Source organism: Loxodonta africana, chromosome 18 (assembly GCF_030014295.1).
Source record: "Loxodonta africana isolate mLoxAfr1 chromosome 18, mLoxAfr1.hap2, whole genome shotgun sequence".
In the NCBI taxonomy this organism is placed as follows: Eukaryota; Metazoa; Chordata; class Mammalia; order Proboscidea; family Elephantidae; genus Loxodonta; species Loxodonta africana.
In genome coordinates this window covers 46207967-46230153 of record NC_087359.1, presented here as the reverse complement: position 1 = coordinate 46230153, position 22187 = coordinate 46207967, and the positions used below count along the sequence as shown (strand labels likewise).

General features: G+C 49.2%; 1 protein-coding gene across 4 annotated transcripts in view; it reads right to left on the bottom strand.

The window, feature by feature from the left end:
* Positions 1–22187, bottom strand: part of AKAP1 (A-kinase anchoring protein 1) — a 37698-nt gene that overhangs the window by 5430 nt on the left and 10081 nt on the right. For 3 of the 4 annotated variants that reach the window (XM_023553555.2, XM_010594302.2, XM_064271279.1), the window contains exons 2-6: positions 8162–9896; positions 5444–5577; positions 3493–3619; positions 2789–2916; positions 478–655 (exon numbers count right to left, since the gene is read on the bottom strand). In XM_023553555.2, coding sequence (XP_023409323.1) covers positions 478–655; positions 2789–2916; positions 3493–3619; positions 5444–5577; positions 8162–9872 — 2278 coding nt within the window. In that variant the 5' untranslated portion in view covers positions 9873–9896. The remainder of the gene's footprint in view (positions 1–477; positions 656–2788; positions 2917–3492; positions 3620–5443; positions 5578–8161; positions 9897–22187) is intronic. The other variant, XR_002786846.2, reaches the window with a different exon arrangement.

The following is a 22187-nucleotide window of genomic DNA, read 5'->3' as shown; positions in this document are numbered from 1 at the left end:
CACCTGCTCAGGTGTCACCTGGGCAAGTCCCATGGCTTCAGACGCTTAGTATTCTCGGTGTTGCACAGGGTCGGTGGGTTTAGAGATCTGGTGTGGGAATGGTAACCAGCACATGCATCAAATGCTTTATGTTTAATACGTACGGTCTCCAACCTCAATTCTTGGGACAGTGGATATACCATCCCATTGAACCTGATGAAGCTAATAAGTGGCAGAGCTGGGATATGAATCCAAGTGTCAAAACTCTAATCCCATGACCCCATGAGGCAGTAAAAACACCAGCTTTGGCTAGACTGGCAAGACTCCATGCCAATGGCAAGAACCGACGGGAGGCTGTGCCCACAAAGAATCCAGAAGAGTCTCCTTCTGGTCAAGATCAAGGGTGGAACAGGCAACCCCCAAAGCGTCTCCCCTAGCATGGCCAAAGCCCAGATCTCAGAGCCTCCCACCCCCACCCAGAACACAAAGTGCACTTACTCTCTACTGGGGTGGGCAAGGTGGGGATCCCGGGCTGGGAGTAGCAGAGGTACATCTGCTGGTCCAGGCTGCGCAGCGCGTGGAAGGTAGGGTGTGTGTGCTGCTGCACAAACAGGTGCCCGGCGTTGACCTGGTTGACCACAATCACCTCCACAGTGATGCCATTGGGGAGCATGAGCTGTGGAAAGGAAGGGAAGGCGCTGTAACCGCCCTTCTCTGTGCGGGATAGGCCCTGGGGCCCCAGGGCAAGTCTCTGAACTTGTACATCTTCGAAAAGGGCATAACAACTCAAAACAACACAGCACCCAGGTGACAAAAAAAGCTCAAGGAAAACCACTTCAACCATGGAAAGGGTTTGACACCACTGTGGCCCTTGTCCTGCAATACCATGAGTAACCATTAGGGGCACCCTCACCTCAGGGCTGGGCAGAGAGGCTCCCAGCAGATACTGAGCACTCAGGAGCCAAGGGTAGATGTTGTGTTGGGCCTTATGCTGGCCTGGCCAGGGTCCATCCAGAGCTGCCCCTCCCTCCCACCTCTCTTGATGAGTCTGTAACACCCAGGGAGGGCAAACATGTGAGAACAAGGTGTCAGAGAATAGCAGGTGGGCAAGCCCTGAGGCCCCACAGCCAACAACTTTGGGCCTACAGCTGACCCCGGAGCTTATGATCTGAGAGTGCTTCTCTCCTCTGTCTTCCTAATAGCAAGCAGTTGCCTGCTGTCCATCAGGTCCAGGGTCAAGGTCTACAACACTCTGCATCATATTTGCTCTTCTCCTCTATCTATCCCCTAAGTCGTGCTCCTCTTCTCTAAGCTCCAGACGTTGCCCCAACTCACTCCCCCTCTGGGATTTGGAATATAGGTACACTCAGTGGCCAGAGCCTACATTAAAGGCCCTGGGAAGAAGCTGATATGGCTCTCTAAAGAGTCATCCTTACACACTAGTCTTCCTGATGCCAAGATACCATCAACATCTAGGAGCTCCGGGCAGGGTAGGGCATCTGCTCCACCTTCTTAGCCAGTAGCCACAGAGAGAAGAGCCCCTGCGAGGAGTGCCAGCCACCAGCACAGCCTCCCACCACTGCTGCTTCAGAGGTATCTGGGCTCTCTTTCAGGTCCCACTGAGCCGAGTACAGCACAAGGGACGGAAACTGGACAAGCCACTCACTTTTTTAAAAATAGAGTGGAACTAGAGCCAAGCCTCTTAGGAAAAAAAATTCTACACAATTTCAGGAGTGGAGGGTAGAATGGGGTTCAGTCCACTCCCAACATCCATAGGGAAAGAAGGAGCCATTCCATTCCTTCCCCCATGGCATAAGGATCTTTGGGGAGAAGACACAGAACTGAAGCATCTCCCACGCTAAACAAAACCCAAGACAGCAGTTCTCTTGGAGCAGCGCATTCAGCCTGTCTGTGTGAAAGGCCAATTGTCTTTGACCCACAGAGCCTTGTAATTCTACTCCTAGTGAGATGAGGCCTAACTCAGGATATGAAGCCCTGCAGCCACTAGGACACAGGGACCCTCGAGATGTCAGCTCCTCCTCCTGCCAACCTCCCCTTACCCCCAACAATCTCCAAAGAGTCATGCTTCTCCCTAAGCTTTACAATCTAGGTATCTCCTGGGGAGAGGGAAGAGGAAGGAAATTCTTCACCATGGCCACTAATAGGCCTGGCTTAACTGGGAAAAAGGCACAGGACTGACCCATCATCACAAGCCCCATCCAAGCCCACGATGATGGGTCCCACCCTAGGTGGTGACCTTGGACAAATGCCAGCTTTAAGGAGCCCTAAGCCAGCCAGTCTGGGGAAACCCTGGTGGTATAGTGGTTAAGCACTATAGCTGCTAACCAAAGGGTCAGCAGTTTGAATCCGCCAGGAGCTCCTTGGAAACTCTATGGGGCAGTTCTACTCTGTCCTATAGAGTCGCTATGAGTTGGAAGCGACTCAATGGCACTGGGTTTGGTTTTTTTGGTTTGTAAGCCAGTCTGGACACACTGTCTCCTGGCTGGACTAGAATCCTTTCTAGGCAAATGCCTAGAAAATGCAAAGGGGGTCCAGGCAGAAAAACTGGGGGGAAGTGGTCCTTTCAAAGGGACCTAGAGGCTTCTGGTTTCCTGCCCAGCATTGCACCCTGCCCCCATCCCCAGAGAACATAGGCTGGCAGAACTGACCAGTAGAGGCCAGAGGTGAGAGGGCACAGGCATGAACGTGCTGTTGGCCTACTTGGCCCACAGCCTTGGGAGCTTCTTGCTGGGGTTGGTCTGGGCGGCAGGGCCACAAGAAGTCCTGATGACACTGGGGGCATGCTCACCCAGGAGGTCATTGGTAGAGAAGGCAGTGCCAGTGAAGGCAGCGGGGGAGCGTAGATATTGGTGAGGTTCAGCTCCTTGAACTTCTTCCCAATCAAGTTCAGTGCTTTGTCCACATGATGTTGAGAGCCTAAACAGGGGACGAGGGATTGGGGGCGGGGAGTTGAGGGATAGGAGCAGGGCGGAAATCACTGTGGGTAAAAGAAACATCTCAGCAAAAGAAACTCACATACAACACCCCACAGAGCCTTTCCTAGAGTTCAGAACAGCTTTAAGGGGCCAAAATGCTGAGATTCAACCTTAGGAAAATGGCATCTAAAGAAGCACGAAATGTGATCACCTTTCAAGTGACCCCTCTGCCGTTAGGGTCTGTGGTTTGAATGGGCAGGAGGCTAGCCAGTGGGGAAAGGCCTGGTCCCCGCTGATCAGACAGAGGGAACTCACACACAAGGTACTTCTGCTCTGTGAGGGTGCCCATGTGGGGCAGCAGGCACTGTGAATCCAGGGTCCCGGGCCCACCTATCCAAGCACCTGCTTCTCTCCTGGCCAGCAGATCTGGTAGGGAAAGGACCTGAGTCTCCTTCAAGCAACTGAACAGGGAAGACAGCTGAAGGGAGGAACCCCACTCACCCTTCACCTGGGATGAGAAGCAGGGCTTTCTATTCAGAGGTAACAAAGGAAACCTGTCCCTGCAGGGGCCACTGACCTTCTATGTGGCAGATCTGGATGTCCTGAGTGTAGGGTAGGGTTGAAATGTAGATCTTGGCACCAGATGTTTGCTTCAGAAAACTCACGTACCTCCCCTGCTTGCCAATTAGCCGGCCAACTAAGTGCTTCCGGAGAGAAAAGACAGAGGTGGGTTAACAGAAAGTCAATTCCCCACATTCCCAAAGACCTACCCTTGTTTCAAACAAGGTCAAGTTTGCACCACCCAGAGACTCCACGTTTACTTGTAGTACCTATGCAACAGGTACCTTTATCACCATTTTATAGATGGGAAACAAGCCCAGAAATGCTAAGTAACTTGCCAAGGTCACGCAGCATAGGAACTTGGCAGGCCCAGAAAGCTGCAAAGGCAGTGTCAACTCCAAAACTTAAGCTACGAGAAGTTTCGCCCAGCCTAAGGGTCAGTTTACAACTCCACACTGACCCCTCCCCCTCAGGACTGCTCAGGTCCAAAGATAAAACCAAATCCCAATGCCGTTGAGTCGATTCTGACTCATAGCGACACCAGAGGACACAGTAGAGCTGCCCCCTAGGGTTTCCGAGGCTGTCATCTGTACAGAAGCTGGCTGCCACATGTGGAACAGCTGATGGGTTGAATGCTAACCCTTCAGTTTGCACTCCAGTGCTTTAACCACTGTGCCACCTGGGCTCCTTCCAAATACAAAGGAGCTCAATTTGAAAATAAAGGTCTAAGAACCCCTGCACCCCTGTTGCCAGTTCACAGCAGGCTGGAGCCTTCAGGAAATCCAGAGGGGGAGACACAGAAATGCCTAGTGACCCAGAGTTCAAGGCCGTCAGAGGAACCCAAGCTTAGCTAAGATATGACAAGCTCCAAAACAATCCCCAACGACCCCCCAGCCCCAGCTGGGCTTCTAGGAACATGGTCCCTCTTAACCTGGAGCCTGCCTCACTCACTCAGGCCCTTTGAAACCACGAAAGGGGAAGGGGACAGGAGTGCTAACAGGGTCACCGAGGAAGACACAGCCAAGGGAGCCAGCAAACCAGGGTCAGAAGAGCCTGCCTGACCTGGAGTTCAGAACAAGCCAAGTCCCCACCTCGGGAGGGGGCTGAGCGCCTTAGGAGAGTGCAGCCTGCCAATTATTTCTAGCCCCAGAGACAAACTTACAGATCAAACTAATAAATTGTTAAGTTATAATGGCAAGTAGCTGGAGACCACTTAAGCACCCTGGAATTGGGGACTGGTGAAGAAAATTGACATTCATACAATGAATAAGAAAAAGAAAAAAAGTTTTTTTTTTTTAATGCAGGTAAAATTACACTTTCAAAGAATAACATGGGAAAACTAAATTGTTAAATATTTAAAAGCATTAATTAAAGTGACATAAGCTCGGTTTTGTTTAAAAACCACAGGGTGCAAGACGAGAAGGAAATAAAAGTCTTAAGTCACTCTCAGGGGTAGGATTAGAGCCGGTTTTTATTTTCTTCATAGATGTCTATACTTTTCAAGTTCTCTAAAATACATTATTTGTGCTTTTCTCAATTAGAAAGTACATTTTGCATTGCCATGTGTGAGCTGCCATGAGCCTTGGGCCTGAAGGGATCAGAGAAAGTCTCCTCATGTCCCATGGTCTAATTTTTTGCTAGCATTTCCAACAGATAACAGAGCTGAGCCCTGGCACACACAACAAAAGCCCATGGGGAGGATCAGCAGGCCTGTGAGTTTGAGCAGGACACGAAGAAGACACTCCTGAAGGAGCTGGAGGAACTCCATTTGGTAGGAAGCTCTCAGAACTTGGCAAAGTGCAGTGTTCCTTTCCCTTCCACTTTCGGCTCACTCAGGGGCTTCTTCTGGTCCCCAGTCCATGCTCCGTCCCCCTCCCCTTATGTCTGCAGGCCCCCCAAGCCAGTGGGAACTTGGAGTCCGCGCCTGGAATGGCAGCATTCGGCCAGCAGGGATGCTGGGCCCTTACCTTTGGCACCTCGATCTCCCAGATGATGAGGTTGACCTTCTTGGGGTCGGAGCCTGCCTGGGCACTCTGGAAACCGTCCGTCTTTCTGAGGCTGCAGCAGCTATCCACTGAGTCCATGCTGTTCCCGTCGGAACCTGCAGGGGAGGAAGAGGCACAGCACACACAGGCACCGGCTCAGAGCAGCCAACGCCGCCACAGAACTTCCAAAACTCCCATTCCCAGGAGGCCCCTGCCCCACCCCCCTCCTTAAGCTTGGCAGGTGACTGCCAACTCACAGTCTAGAAAGATCAGAACCCCAATGAAAGGAGGACCGGGGGTGTAGATACACCTAATTTTAGCCTGTCACTTACAGTCCCACTTGCTCGACTGGCAGCCGCACCCAGCCACAGCTGCTGGAGCAGAGACAAGTGGTGAACTCAGTGCCCAGGGAAGGGGAGCCCATGGGGTGGGGAGAGGGGGATGGGCAACAACAGGCCCACACGGCTCCAGGAGCCGGGTATATGATGCAGACCTCGATAGACTGATTACAACTGTTTCAACACCCTCCCAACTACCCTAGCCACAGACCAAAGATCTCCAGTCCCTGAAGCCCCAGGCCTATGGTCTGAGGCGGTGGCTTCCAGCCAAGCAGAGCTAGAGTCCTCGCTGGCTTGTCTGAGGCCGAGTCTCCTCCCCAACCAGGCCAGCAGTGGACAAAGGAAAGGAGGGCCTCTGTCCCCTCTGCTCAGGCCTGACCTGGGCATCGCTGAATGCTTGTTTAGACCCACAGCTGGTCCTTGAGCCCCTGATCAACAGACTGAGCTAAAGAACATTCCAAAGGGGACAGCCACAGAGGCAAGACTGCACTGACTTGAGCTGCTCCCAATGGCACTCTCACTCAAGACCAAGCAAAGGGAGCCACTGCAGAAAAACTGGGGTCCAGACCAGCTTACGAGAAAGGGCTCTAGCTTCCACGCAGACGACTCAAGAGTCAGAAATAGATCACTCCTGAGACTCCGCTAATTAGGTTATTTTCCACATGCTTTCTCCAAACCCTGGGCATAACCTTTTGCTAAGCAGTCAATGATCTGTCTAGAAGCAAACGACTAGAGCTTAAACAGATTCTGCTCCCAGCTAGGGAGAGTCTCCTTCAAAGCCCATCCCCTCCGTCCACACCAGAGGCTCAGAAAGGGCTTCATAGCAGGGAAACCTCCACTCTGAGGGAAGTCTGCTTGCCTCAGCTGCTAGATGGCAGAGGCAGGCGGGCGGGGGCTCTGCTCGCACAAGCCCCCCAGCCTTTGCTGGACAGCCCTGATGGCCCCCGAGTGGCTGAGAACCACGCCAGGTCAACAGCAGGCTGCATCCAGAGCCACCTCCCAGCTCTCTCAACCCAGCAGCCCCTGGGCCCCTCTAAGCATCAACCTCCTACGCACAAAGCAGGGATGTGAGAATGCACCGAAGGCACGAGCCTGGCACCTGGCACACGCCGAGCGCTCCATAGATGCTATTACCAGGCTTCCATCGACCATCCTAGACCCCTCCCCGCCCATCACCACAGTTCAGATGCAGCCCTTCTCTTCTGCTGAGCCTCAGTTCTGAGGCCTTCAACACTACACAATTGGTCTAAAGTTGGCATGACAAGCCTGAGGGGCTTGCTAATTAAGCTGAGGGGCAGGAGGCAAAGGGAAATCCTTTTGTTTTTTTAAAAAAAACTTTAACTTCCCTGAAGTTTCAGATACGTCTTATGGTCTCTGGCCATTTACCATCATGACTGTAGCATTCTTTTCTCTGAGAGGGACATAAGGCAGGAGCGTCTTAAATCAACAGCGTCTTAGATGCACTGAAGTACAGCATGTGGCACCCACCAGGTACTGCTGAAAGGAGTCAACTTCCTAAGAGAGATTCCCAACCTTCCTGGAGCTGCCATGACAGGGAAGGGCTCCCGGACAAACAAGCCAGAGACCCATGCGGTTAACTCATGGCCTCTTTCCACAAGATAAACAAAAATACCCCGGGGGAGCTGCAAAGGCGGGGTCAGGAGCTGCTGACCTGTAAGTTAGCGGTCTGAACTGTCTACGCTGGGGTCAGCATTCGAAAAACCCAGTGGACACTTCGTTACCAAAGTGCCCCTCTTTCCCGGGGATGGAACTGCAGCTGCACAGAAAGAAAATAGCTGAGGCTCTCTGCGAAGGAAGAGGTGACAGCAACAACTCAGGAAAGCTTGAGCCTCCCACAAGTATTCAAAGCTGGGGCCATTCTTTGGGCACTTACCCTGTAAGAGCTTCTGGAGAAGGAAAGCAGGTGAAGACGTGGGAACAAGCACATGATTAAAAGGAAATAAGCCATTAAAAAAAAAAAAAAACTCAGACCCATACTTGACAGTCAAGGGCAATAAAGCTAAGGAGGCCTCTCCATTAAAAAAACCAGTAAGAGGTTGGCATTTAAAAGAGGCAACATGGCAGCCTACGCTAATCAGGGATCCCAACTTTAAGCTGGACTCTACAGAAGGGTTAGGGAGGGTCACTGGCTGCTGTATCAAGTTACAGCTCCCATGGCTTTGGGGTTTCAGGGTCACCCACCAGCTCTACGCTGCACTCCGATTCTTCTGCTGGTTGGGATACAGAATTGAAGAACTTCATTCCTTTGAGTTGGAAAGGGAGAGGTAGACCAGCAGCCTTTCCCAATGAGTAGCGGGAGAACCACCCTCCTCTACATGGTGAACACCCAAGACCCTCCTACCTCCCGAATGGTCTGTTTCTGCGTCCATGCTCCATCCATCCTCAGCCCCCAAGTCTGACAACTCCTCCTTCAGCACCCCATTGCTGAAGGGCACAGTACTTTCTGGCAGTGGTGGGGTGATGTCTTTGTCCCTGGGGCTTGAGTTGGTGTCTGTGCGAGAGTCTTCAAGCCCCGACATGCTGGCAGAATCCGAGCACCGGCCTAAGGAGCCCACGGACGGGTCACACTGGCTGTTGTCCAACGTGCAGGTGACGCAGCTGGCATCTTCCACCAGGATGCTTGCCTCGTCTAGTGACTCTCCAAGGGAGGTGGCCCGTGACGGGCAGGAGGCCAGTGAGATGTGGTGTGCAGAGTTCCTAGGTGGCTTACTGTCCTTGGTGGGGCTGGAGAGAGGGCTGTTCAGGCAGCTCACGTAGGTCTTTGGTGGGGAGGGGTCCTCTACCAGCGGGCCTGATGAGGGCAGGGCAGCATCCGACGTGCCTGCGGCTGCCTCTGCCTCTGCCTCTGCCGCTGCCGCTGCCTCTGCCTCTGCCTCTGCCTCTGCCTCGGCCGTGGTTGTGGCCGTGGCCGGAGTGGGCTCCACAGCGCCTTGCCCTAGGACAGGTTCCTGGCTGACTGGAGCACAGCTCTCCTCCTCTGGCCCTTGGAGCTCGTTGTCTGAGGCCTGACACACCTGACCCGTAGTAATCTTGTCCACTGCGGCGGCCCGTACTTCTTCACTTGCGTCCAAGATCACTTTGGAGATGATCTGGAGGGCAGCCTGCTCAAGCTCCTCATTTCTAGCCACCATCTCCTCTTTGCCCACTTCCCCTGCAAGGTCTCCATCCTGGGGCTTACCACCTCTGATCCCAGGTGCTGACACTTCCTCACCGTTCGGCAGCTCAGTGTGAGCTGACTCAGTGAAGCTGCTTAACAACTTTCTTGCCACATACTCTTCCTCCTGCACTGGCCCGGCCTCCTGAGGCGGGCTGGTCACCTCTTTCTCTTCCCTTCCTCCCGAAGGAGCCAGGCTGGCCACTTTGCTGTTCTCCAACTCAGAGCCATGCTCCTGGGACAACACACCTTCTTCGAGCACATTTTCTCCCAGCACTGCGTCGCCAGTCCCTTCTGCCCACCCTGTCTCCCTCGTCTTCTCCCCAGGGCCATGCTTTTCTGTGAGGGCTACAGACTGGCCTGGCCAGGCCCTCCCTGGCATTCTGCTGAACATAGGCTCTTGCTTACACACCTCAACCGCTTCGTGAGGGAATGGTACCCCCTTTGGGGATGCAAGGGGACACTCTACAGGAATAGACTTTGCTTCGTCACAAGTTAGGGCTAATTCCAGCTTTGCACTGTCATCTCTGCGTGTTCCCGGTCGAAATCTCGTGTCCGTGGTATTAAGAAGACTGCCTGAGGACTCTGATCTACGAGGGGCTGGCTGTGCCCGCAGCAAGGCTGGCGGCTCCACAGAGGGCTTACTCATGGTGGACAGTTCCTTTTCTGGTGGCTGTGTGACACTAGGTGGTATTGGCACAACGCTGGAGCTGGTGTCTTCTGTGAGAAGCAGATCCTTGATGGGAGGGTCTGTCCCCAGTTCCACGGCACTGGCCTCCACCTGCTTGTCATGGCTGCTGATGCGTTCTTTTTTACGAGAGAAAAACCACCACCAGCCGAGGAGTGCCAGCACCCCAGGCAACGCCAAGGGAAAAAGGGAACGGAACTGGATTGCCATCCTGGAGGCTTGACGTAATTAAACCTGGGGAGAGCAGGAGAGAGAGAAGGGGTGAAATGAGCGCCATGTGAGGATATCGCTGTGAATTCTCACGAAGGATCAAACAAGGGACTGAAGGCCAGAGCTGTCTGCTTGCCCATTCCTTACCCCCAGAAGGAACATACTTCTCTGCCAGCACCCACACACTCTGGGTGAGCCACCTTCCCCTTTGTGTTCCCTAATTCATGCATACTCCTTTGAAACAAACCAGGTGTTGTCTTGAACCCAGACCTCTTCCTTCACCGCTTCATGATGCCAAATTCTCTCTCTGTACCCCCAAAGCGCTAGTATGTTTAATGTGTTTTAGCTCTCAACTCCCAGGATGTTTTTATCCATTCGGGTGGCACTGGCACATTTTTAGACACCCATAGAATACACACTGAGCCATTTCCACTTGTGGGGAGGAGAGGCTTTTATACATGGATCTTAGATCCTGGACCCTTGCTGAATTTATCAGCTCTTAACAGTTTTTTCAGAGTAGATTCTTTGGGATGTCTTATCTGCGAACAGAAATTTTTGATTTCTTTCAGGAGGGGGGATTTTTAATTTCTGTTAACAGCGTTTCTCAAACTTGGCTGCACGTTAGAATCACTTGGGAAACTTTAAAAATCCCAATGTCCAGGTTGCACTTTAGACAAATCAGAATCTCTGGGGTGGGACCCAAGCGGTGGATTGTTGGATTTTAACCCAGGTGACTCCAACATGCAGTCAAGTTTGAGAACCATATTCTATAACAAAGGAGCCCTGGTGGCACAGTGGTTAAATTAAGCACTTGGCTGCTAACCAAAGGTCAGCAGTGTGGACCTACCAGCTGCTCTACAGGAGAAAGATGTGACAGTCTGCTTTCGTAAAGACAACAGCCTTGGAAACCCTATGGGGCAGTTCTACTGCATCCTACATGGTCACTATGAGTCAGAGTCGACTTGACGGCAATGGGTGTGGTTTAGGGAGTATTCTGTAAGAGCTACCAAAAAATAGTGGTAAATTACGGAACATTTGCTTTGTGTCCAATGTCTTTCACACCAAAAAACAAAACAATTTGAGAGAGGAAAAAGGCTGAAGGGGAAGGGAGCATTCAGGATAGGGTGCCCATCATCTGTTGTCAGGAAATCAAGTCTTACCCAACAGGGCACATGGTAACAGGAAGTGGAGCTGGAATCTGAACCTAGGTTTTCCTCTTGCAGTAAATTTGGATTCTGATTCCTCTTAACTAGGCAATCCCATTTCAGAAGTACGGGGTTTATAGTTGTGATTCCCTCAGTATTCCAGCAATGCTTTGATCTCAGGAAAAGGATTAAATGGACCAATAAGCACATGAAAAGATGCTCAACATCATTAGGGAAATACAAGTCAAAGCTACCACAAGATGTCATTCATCCTTACTAAGACGGTTATGATTTAAAAAGAAAAAACAGAAAACAGGTGTTGGTGAGTCTGTGAAAAAGTTGGAACCCTCATTCATTGCTGGTGGGACTGTAAAATGGTATAGCCACTGTGAAAAAGTTGTTCCTCAAAAAGTTAAACATAGAATTACCATATGTGACAGTTAATGTTATGTGTCAACTTGGCTAGGCCAAGATTCTCAGTATTATCTAACCATCCTCCATTTTATGATCTAATGTTTAAGGGGAGTTTCCTAGGGGTGTGGCCTGCATTTAGCATACATGGATGTTCTTGCAAAGCCGTTCTCTCCCTCCCTCCCCCCCTCTCTCTCTCACCTCTCCTCTCTCTCTCTCTCTCTTGATCCTGCATCACCTGACCTCCGGTTCTTGAGACGTGAGCCAACAACCTACCACGTGACCTGCAGATTTTGGGATCTGCCATCTCCTGCAATCCCATGAGCCAGTAACCTGCTGTCTGATCTGCTGATTTTGGGTTTGTCAGCCCCTGCATCCACATAAGTCAGGAGAAGCCTGACAACTGACCCACATATTTAAGACTTGCCAGCCTCCACAACTGTCTGAGCCATTTCCTTGAAATAAATCTCTCTGTATATACACACACACACACTTTACTGATTTTGCTTCTCTAGAGAACCCAGTGTTAAGACATCATATGACCCAGCATATATATGGTGTCACTAGGTATATAGCCAAGAGACTTGAAAGCAGGGACTCAAACAAACACATGTATACCAATGTTCACTGCAGCGCTACTCACAAGAGCCAAAAGATAGAGACTATCAAAATGTCCATCAAGGAATGAATGGATAAACCAAATGTGGTACACTCATACAATGGAATATTACTCAGCCATAAAGAGAAATGAAGTCCTGACACATGCTACAACATGCATGAACCTGTAAAACACTGTGCTGAGTGAAGTGAGTCAGTCACAAAAGGACAGATATTATATGATCCCACTTACACAAAATATCTACAACAGGCAAAACTATAGAGGCTAAAATTTATTAGTAATTACCAAGGATGGGAGAGAAGGGGAAAGGGGGAGCCATTGCTTAGGGGACACCGAGCATTTGTTATGGGTGATGGAAAAATCTGGAAATGGGTAGTGGTGATAGTGTACAACATGATGGACTTAATTGATGTCACTGGATTATACATGTAAAGATGCTGAATTGGCAAATGGTTTTATACACACACACATATATTTTTTACCTCCTGCTCAAAAAATAAAAGAAAAGAAAATGGAACGGTGTAGAGAGGAAGGAAAAGAATCCTTGGTTTCCACTACCCTATACAGTAAAAAAAAAAAAAAAATTTTTTTTTTTATACAGTACATCTCCCTATTTTATACACTGTCATGGACTGAACCATGTCCCCCAAAAATATGTGTATTAATTTGGCTAGGCCATGATTCCCAGTATTGTGTGATCGTCTACCACTTTGTCATCCAATGTAATTTTCCTATGTGTTGTAAATCCTACCTCTATGGGACAGTTCTACTCTGTCCTATAGGGTCGCTATGAGTCAGAATTGACTCGATGGCTTTTTTGGTTATGTTAATGAAGCAGGACTCAATCTACAAGATTAGGTTTTGTCTTAAGCAAGCAGAGAGACAGGTGGACCACATACCACAAAGGAAGTCACGCCAGGAGCAGAGTGCATCCCTCAGACCCAGAGTTCCTGCACAGAGAAGTTCCTAGTCCAGGGGAAGATTGATGAGAAGGACCTTCCTTCAGAGCCAACAGAGACAGAAAATATTCCCCTGGAGCTAATGTCCTGAATTTGGACTTGTAGCCTGCTAGACCGTGAGCAAATAAATTTCTTTGTTAAAGCCATCTACTTGTGGTATTTGTTACAGTGGCACTAAATGACTAAGACAGAATTTGGTACTGAGAGCCAGGTGATGCTCTAACAGATACTTAAAATGTGGAACCAGTTTTGAAACTGTGAATGGAGAAAGAACATAGAAAGAAGGGAGAACTGTTAACACCAGAGACGGTGCAAATGGTGAGAAGTGGCAGCAGCAGAAGCAGGAGACCAGCGTGAGACGACAATGGAGCTGACTCACACAGCGTGAGAGAGCTGAGAGCCTGTGCACAGGAGGCTTCCTGGCAGAGTGGGGTGCCTCCAGGCACTTACTGGTGGAGCTACAGAGCTTTGGAACACTTGCAGGGCAGATGAGGGCAGAGAGGCCTGAGGGGCTGAGAGGCTAAGGAACCAGGAAGCAGAAGCTGAAGAGACAAGGAACACGGAAGCTGAGCTGCCTCAGTCTCAAAGGGTAGGGCCACAACCTCTGGGGTTTCACAGGGCGGAGCCATGACCTCTGTTGTTTCTTAGAGTTGTCACTCAGATGGATTAGGAGAATGGTGTGCCTAAAGTCAAGGGAGCAAAGTTACTGTCCCAGTGGGGCTGAAAGGCGGAGCTGAAGCCCAGAGCCAAGAGGTCTCCACTCAGAATCCAGGAGAGTGTAGCCAATACCTAGAGTCCGGAGGGCAAGGCCATTGTGTAAGTGGTCTCAGAGAACAGAGGATTATTTTCAAGCCCTGAGGGCTAATGTAATGTGTTCTGCTGACTTGTTTGGTGCCTGTTAATGCCTTCTTTCCCTCCAATTTCTCCCATTTTTTATGGGAAAGTACAATGTTCCACCACTGTACTTTGGAAGCAGATAATTTGTATTCTAGATTTCACAGATGAAGAGGAATTTCTGGATTTTGGACTTGGGAGTTGATTTAAGACTTTTGCTATGATATGATGGGGTGAATATGTTTTTACTTGTGGCAAAGACATGAATTTTGGGGGGCCAAATGGTGGAATGTCATGGATTCACTTGTGTTCCCCCAAAATACGTGTATAAATTTGGCTAGGCTATGATTCCCAGTATTGTGGGCTTGTCCACCATCTTGTCTTCTGATGTGTTGTAAATCCTACCTCTGTGATGTTAATGAGGTGGGAGAGAAAGCAGTTGTGTTAGTGAGGCAGGATTCAATCTACAAGACTGGATTGTGTCTTGAGGCAATCTCTTTTGAGATATAAAAGAGAGAAGTGAACAGAGAGACAGGGGGACCTCATACCACCAAGAAAGCAGCCTCAGGAGCAGAGCATGTCCTTTGCATTTGGAATTCCTGTGCTGAGAGGCTCCCACACCAAGGGAAGATTGATGACAAGGACCTTCCTCCAGAGCAGACAGGCTTCAACGGAGCTAATACCCTAAATTTGGCCTTGTTGCCTACCAATCTATGAAAAACTAAATTTCTCATTGTTAAAGCCATCTACTTGTGGTATTTGTTACAACAGCACTAGATGACTAAGACACATACCAAAGGAGTATGGCCCAAGGCCCTAAGCTTGAATTGGTGTGGTGCTGCAAACTGCCTCTCCAAACAGCTACGAGAAGCCCCTGCCCCTTCAAAACTAAAAGTTGACCTAGGGGTCTTGACTCTCCCACTTGAGAGTTTGCTCATTCCACACAACACCACACTGCCTTCCTAAAACTTTCCTCAAAACTGACACTACAATAAGGCTGAGGCCCAACGTTCAAACACACATTCCAGGCTGGCTTTGGACCTGCACACCAGGCAATCCACATCGCAACCCAGTCCCCTGCTCAACTATGTCACTGGTCCTCCCACCCTGTCATCTGCTCTGTTCTCAAGTCTTGGCTCACACAGAATGCACACAACCAGCCACCTGTGGCCACAACACAGGTCCCATCTTCTGCTGTCCTGAAGGACCACTGCTCTGTAGCTTGCTGGGACATCACTGTCAGGCTGGTGTTGCAGAAACCCCCCTCACCCACCCAACTCTCCCAATCCAGCTTGCTCCATAGATGCACAATATATAGCCACCTATAGACCATCTGGAAACCCTGGTGGCGTAGTGGTTAAGTGCTACAGCTGCTAACCAAAAGGTCAGCAGTTCGAATCCACCAAGCGCTCCTTGGAAACTCTACAGGGCAGTTCTACTCTGTCCTATAGGGTCACTATAAGTTGGAATCAACTCGACGGCAGTGGGTTTGGTTTTTGGTTTTATAGACCATCTGTACCTATTCAGCAGAGAATTACAGCCCAGGTAATATCGCTCCTGCGCCATTTCCAAGCCAGACACCCTCTGTTGTTGTGCCCAGAGGGCCTCCTTGAATGCATTTAATAATAACTCTGAGATCACATTGCCCACCACTTCCCAGCCTCCACCCGGACTCTGGACTAGAGCCAAAGAGGCCAAATGATCAGAAACTAGGAACCAGGTTCCACGGCTTCAACTTGGTAAGCTGCTCCAAACAAAGCCCTTCTCTCCATGACTACTTCCAGGAACAGGGTCTGCCCAACCCAGAGCTCCAGCAGCATGTGAGAAGAGGAACAAGATCCCTAGATATTCAGGGAAGGCACACCTTATGTATTTTTTCCTGGCTACCAGGGGCTTGTGATTAGAGATAGGAGCCATCTTCCTTCCACCAAGAACCCTTGGGATCAGCAGCCACAAAGTGGAAAGGACTTGGCTGCAAAACACCTGAGCTTAAGAGCACCCTGTGAGGCATCTACAGGTAAACGGTTAATGGATGTCTCTCTACCAGCTCCCCACCAGCCACCATTTCCTCACCAGTCAAGAAAATGGTTAGCCCCTCATTTCCTCAACCTCCCAGAGTTCTACCCTCAAACCATCTCACCTCAGCCAAACACAGACTTCTGAGGAATCCATAAAATGCCATTTTCCCCAATTTCCATGGTCTGGTAGGTCTAGAAGAGGTAGCATAGGATGCACCAACCACTCCTGACTGTCCAGGTACAGCCTCCTTCACACAAACACTCACACACTTTCGGCCCCAATGGGCTTTCTGCTACTTTCCTTCTCCCAGGACCAAGTAGTTCTCTTTACCCAGTTTTTTTGTTTGTTTTTGTTTTTTAAACCTGAACCTCTCGAGATTGAAGAGACATTTAGCACTGTAGGTAGAAAAGCCTTCATACTCAGAAGCTAACTGAAGGCTGCCTCAGGTGTTTCTCCCCAGGGCCTCCTGCCCTGAGGCCTGGATACTAAAGGCAGGGCTGCAGTCAGGGAAAAGCCTCGCAGCAAGATGCCGGAGTCCTGCCCCAGGGCTGGTGGGGAGGAGGCTTGGCTGTTGAATTAAATGGCTGCCTGCTTATTTTTAGCAGGCCCCTTTGCCCGGAAATAGATGAGTTGACTGGTTGCCAAGTGGTCACACAGAGCTGAAGGCAGGCACATGCCACAGCCTCGCTCACTCCAGGTTCTAAAAGAATGCCTTCTTCCTCTGGATAGGCACCTACAGCTTTTCAGCTCAGCCCCTGGAGAAGTAATGGCCTCCCACCCTGGCCAGCTGACCAGTGCAATTGCTACAATCTAGAGTCTTCCACTAAACAAGAAAATAAATCCCTGGGAATGCTACAAAAAGTACTGATCTCAGTGACTAAGCCACTTTGGCCACAGTTGCTGTGAAAAAAGAGCTGCATGTAACTGATAGGAAAGCCAAACATAAAAACAAGAGCTTAGGAGCCCAAAACCCAACAAATCCGGCCTGGGCTTAGGCCTGGTCAGAGAGGCTTCAGTCACTTTGTGTTCTGAATGGACATTTGCACATGCTTTAAAGAGAACTTTGAACATTTCTTCCATTATTCCAGGGATACATGTCCACTGTCCTTGACCCCAAGTGTTTGCCAACAGGAGCCTAGCTCCAGACATTTATCTCTGAGTGTCTGGCACATCAAGTTCTACGGAAGGGCTTTCCCCTGACTGGGTTCTTCCAAGGGCAAGGAATAGCCATAGAATAGCCATAGGATCCAGAACCTAAAACCCCATGTTTGCAGCCACTGCATTCAGGAAATCACAGCAAGACATAGGCCAGGCCGGAGACACCCTCCCTCTCCCAGTTTGCTGGAGGAAAATCATACACCCAGAAGTTCTTTGTAAGGCCACAAAAGAGCCTCTTGGTTTGTATAGGATATGTTGTTTCCCTAACTCCCCATCAGGTTCCTCACCTTGCATTCCATTCAAGTGTGTGTAACTTGCTGCAAGACAAACATTAAGGGCACTGTTCTCTGCCTACCAAAAGCTCACAATCCATGTAGCAAGCATCCGCACACGTGCTCACACTCTCACACACCCACAACCTGCATCACAAGTAGCCAAGCTGAGCTGGGTTCCTGAGGTAGGCAAAGAGAATCCAAGAAGGTTCTCTCAAAGAGGGCCAGAATTTCCTTAGGTTGCAATGGGTGGAGAGGAGGAAGAAAATGGTAAAAAATTAAAGTTCAAAGCTCAAAATGCCTTTGGGGTCAGGAAGCGGCAGCAAGTCCCAGAGTAGAACAGGGCACAAGTTCTGGGAGCCAAGGCTGAAAAGCTGGTAGGGACCAGACCAAAGGAGTTTGACCTATGCTGTGCCAAGGCAATGGGAACCATGAAGAATGTGGCAGTTGTGACTTGATCAAAGTAGAACAGGCCACAAAAGGCCAAGGCCTGGGTGATCCCCAAGTGGTGACTGCTATCTATGGTAGCCATTAGCCAAATGAGGCTACTGAGCACTTAAAATGTGACTAGTGCAACTGAGAAACTGAAGTTTTAATTTTATTTAAAACAAATTCATTTAAAGTTAAATAGCCACACGTGGTTGGTGGCTGGCCACCCTACTGGACAGCACAGTTCTAGAGTATGTTCCGGAACCATAGACCACAGAGAAACCTGAGAGCGGGATAAATGCTTCGGCAGCCACAGCCTACCTTACTGGGCAGCGTTGGGTCCTGGCCACTGAGGGTGGGGGATGGCAAGCCTGGGCCACTCACCCTCAGCAGCATGGCTGTGGGGCCAGGAATCAGAATGCTGGAACCATGCCTCAGGTGTGTTGGCCTCAGCCCAGCCCCGGTGTTCACAGGCTTGTTACCTTCATCCTTAGGGGGCCCAAGTGAGCTGTGACTCATGTTGGCACCCTCAAGATTCCAAATTAGCTCACAGTGGGGCTGTGAGGCCCCACCCAGGATGTCCCCACACCCTCCATTGTAATGGCCCCAGAGCAACCAGACATGGCTGGGCCTGGTCTCTGACTCTGGGGGTGCTCCTGCCGTTCTGGGTAGACTGGCTATCTAGAAGTCCCAGAACACTTCCCCAGTCTGCTCAGCAGGAGAGGCCAGAGGCTTAACCTGGTAACTTCTGGGTGGGAGAACCTGCTCAGTGAAGCCTTCTCCAGCCAAAACGGAAACCCAGAGTATGGTACCAGGTGCTCCAGGTAAGAAGAGCCAGAAGGCAAAAATTCCACTTCTAGACGTGGTCTCAAATTAAGAGCTCTTACTCCTCCAGTCCACTTAAGGTAACACCCAGTTTGGAAAACTTGGTAATAAAGGAAGAAACATAAAGGTGACGACTCAGCCTCCCCTTTCTCTACTGACACACCGCAACATGGCAGGTCTCATTTCACTTTGAGAAGTGAAGAGAAAATCGTCAGCACGTCCTACAAAGGTCTTCCCACTGCTTCATTTGGGGGTCAGGGCGTAGTTTTGTAAAAAGTCCATCCTGCCCCTCATCTCTGGCTCTTAGCAGCCATCTTGCTTTAAAAGTGAATTCCAACAGGTTTCTGAGAATGGTGGCAAAGCAAGTGCCAAGAAAGTACTCTTGGGTACTTGGAGTACATGATCACAGAAGACTACACAGGCCTGCCTCAAAGGCATGAAGTTCTGATCTGACAAGCTTGTTAAAAAGTTAATAAGATGCTATGTACCCTCAAAAGAAAGCAGAAAAAAGGGTCTAAGGTCAGAAAGGGCTACTTAAACCAGCGACTCCATCAGCCTGAGACCAGAAGAACTAGATGGTGCCCAGCTACCACCAATGACTGCCCTGACAGGGAACACAGCAGAGAGGCCCTGACAGGGAACACAGCAGAGAGGCCCTGACAGAGCAGGAGAAAGGTGGGTTGCAGGACTCAAACTCTAGTAAAAGGACCAGACTTGATGGTCTGGCTGAGACTTGAGGGACCCGGGAAGACATGGTCCCTGACTCTCTGTAAGCCCAAATATAAAACCATTCCCGAAGCCAACTCTTCAGACAAAGATTAGACTGGACTATGAGATATAAAATGATACTTGCGAAGAGTGTGCTTCTTAGCTCAAGTGGACACATGAGACTAAATGGGCATCTCCTGTCTGGAGGTGAGATGGGAAGGCAGAAAGGGACAGGAGCTGGTTGAATGGACAAAGGAAATACGGGGTGGAAAGGAGGAGCGTGCCGTCACAATACAGGGAGAGCAACTAGAGTCACATAACAACGTGTATATAAATTTTTGTATGAGAAAATAACTTGAACTATAAACTTTCACTTAAAGCACAATTAAAAAAATGGTCTAAGGCAAAATATCCTTCACATCACCTCAAGGGGGCAAAGAGGTTAAGACACCAATTTTTTAAACCACAGACAGTGTAAAACCACCAACTGAGAAATCACATAAAAGCATAAGGAGATAACTTCTATGCAGCAAATACTAATTGGCACCTACAAGGTACAAAGCATGATGGGAAGCAGAAATTAATCAAAGATGCTCCCCTCGAGGCACTTTCAAGTCTTTCAGTTTCCTTTGGGGCAAAAATCAATGACCCTTTTCCAGTGAGCTTGTTATTGCCACTGTCCAATGGAAAGCAAGAGGCAGTTTGTCCAAGATACAGGCTGGAGGGTGGGGTGGGGAAGGAACAAGTAACAGTCTGCCAATTCCCCCAGACTAAGCCAGTTGCCACGGAATTGATTCTGGGTCATGGTGACCCCATGTGTGTTAGTAGAGCTGTGCTCTGTAGGGTTTTCAAAGGCTAATTTTTCAGAAGTAGATCCTTGGGCCTTTCTTGAGAGGCATCTCTGGGTGGTCTCAAACCACCAAACTTTTTGCACCACCCAGGGACTCCTTCCCCAGATTACAATCTTCTAATGTCTTGGGGTGGGAGATGGGAGAATACACCCTGAATGCCAGCATTCTAGGAGTCAAGGGGGGTGGCTGACCCATTCAATACACAAACCTTCATTCAAGATCCATCTTCAACATTACCAGAGTTCTCATTTATAACATCTCCAGAAAGTAAAGCCAGGTCTGCTGTTGGGGTGGTAGAAAGATCTAGGGGAGTAGCTTTCCACCAGTCCTCCACCCATGCCTTCAAAGGCGCCCTCTGGCCTGCATGAACCAGCTTGCTTCTTCTCAGCTGGCTGCCCACCCACCAGGGCTTCAAACCGGTTCGTTCCTGCTGGGTATTTTGGTTCCTGCTGGGTATTTGCATTGATTCCCAGGTGATTCTTATATATAACTTCCTGGGAACTTGTTAGAAAAGCAAATTCTCAGTAGGGAATGAACTGATCAGAAACCCTGCCACCCACACACAGTTTCTCAGGAGGCCACTGGAACGTGGGCTCTACCAAGATAAGGGAGTAAACCAAGAAAAGAAAGGACACAGAGAAGAGGAAAGGGAATTCCCGGGATGAAAGGGAAGCAGAGTGAGGGGAAAGGGATACTTCCCAAGAGCAAGATGAACTGTGGAAATTACCTGATACGTTTACTTTTAACTGTAATGAGAGGCACTTTCTGCCAACAAGAGTTTTACAGTAACAGCTGAGGCTCAGGGGAGAAATCAGTGAATTAGTGAGCAACACCCAGAAAAATAAGCTAGGAAAATTAGCTGGAAGAGTAGGAGGGGACAGACAAGAAATATGGAAAACTAAGAACTTTTCAGCCACGAAAATGTTTATATTACAATAACGTAAACTCTGAACAGCAACTTGACCCAAAAATTACACTACCTCTGTATACTGGGAGGATAAGGGGGGGAAAGTATGAGAGTGAGCTAAATGACTATCTTCTACAGTAGAAAAATGAATTCAGATAATAGATGTTTTTTAAAAGGTAACAATAGATACTATTTAAAATACAGAGGTCAACGGCAGCAAAGAGAACAAAGAGTACAAAGCAGCAGCCTCCAGGAGAAACAGGAGATGATGCTAGGAGGGTACCAGGTAAGGACTGCTCTTCCAAACTACAAGCAACACTTTGATAGAAAATTAATACATTTTTAAATTATATACAAGTAGTAGTCCATGCTCAATTACCACACAGCTATATACAATGTTTCTTATTAGCCACCATTAAAAAAAAAAAAAAAAAACCCGATGCCCTAGAGTCAATTCTGACTCATAGCAACCTTACAGGACACAGTAGAACTGCCCCATAGGGTTTCCAAGGAACACCTGGTGGATTTGAACCGCCAACCTTTTGGTTAGCAGCAGTAGCTCTTACCACTACAGCACCTGGGTTTCCATTACCCATTATAGTAAGTATTAAGTGTCAACTCATCAATTTTCAAAATTGTAATGCTTTATTTTCCCATAATCCCATTGCTGTCAAGTTGATTCTGACATACAACAGTCCTACAGGACAGAGTAGAACTGTCCCCATAGGGTTTCCAAGGAGGAGCGGATAGATTCAAACTGCAGACCTTTGTTTTGGGTTAGCAGTTGAGATCTTAACCACTATACCACCAGGGCTCCTTTCCCATAATAACTGACATCAAATTTGCTTCAGAGACCCTCCCCGCAATTTCCCTGCTGACATAGTAGTAATAATTAACAAGGGAAAGAGCTTATTCTACTGACAGACCCTTCAAGAACCAAAGCATCTGATCTCCCCTCCCCACTAATGGCTAGCCAGTATCAGGTATCAGGACCCCTCCGGCCCAGTCATTTCCTCAGGATTTTAATACCTACTGGGAGCCAGGTTCCCTTGGAGACAGAAGGGAAATAGCCCTCAGGAAGCAAAGGTAAAGAGTAGGGAGTTAAATTTCAGGCAGTAAGAAACAGCAACGAAGATTCAACAAGTTAATGGAATAGGCCCTGCAGCCTCTCTCAACCC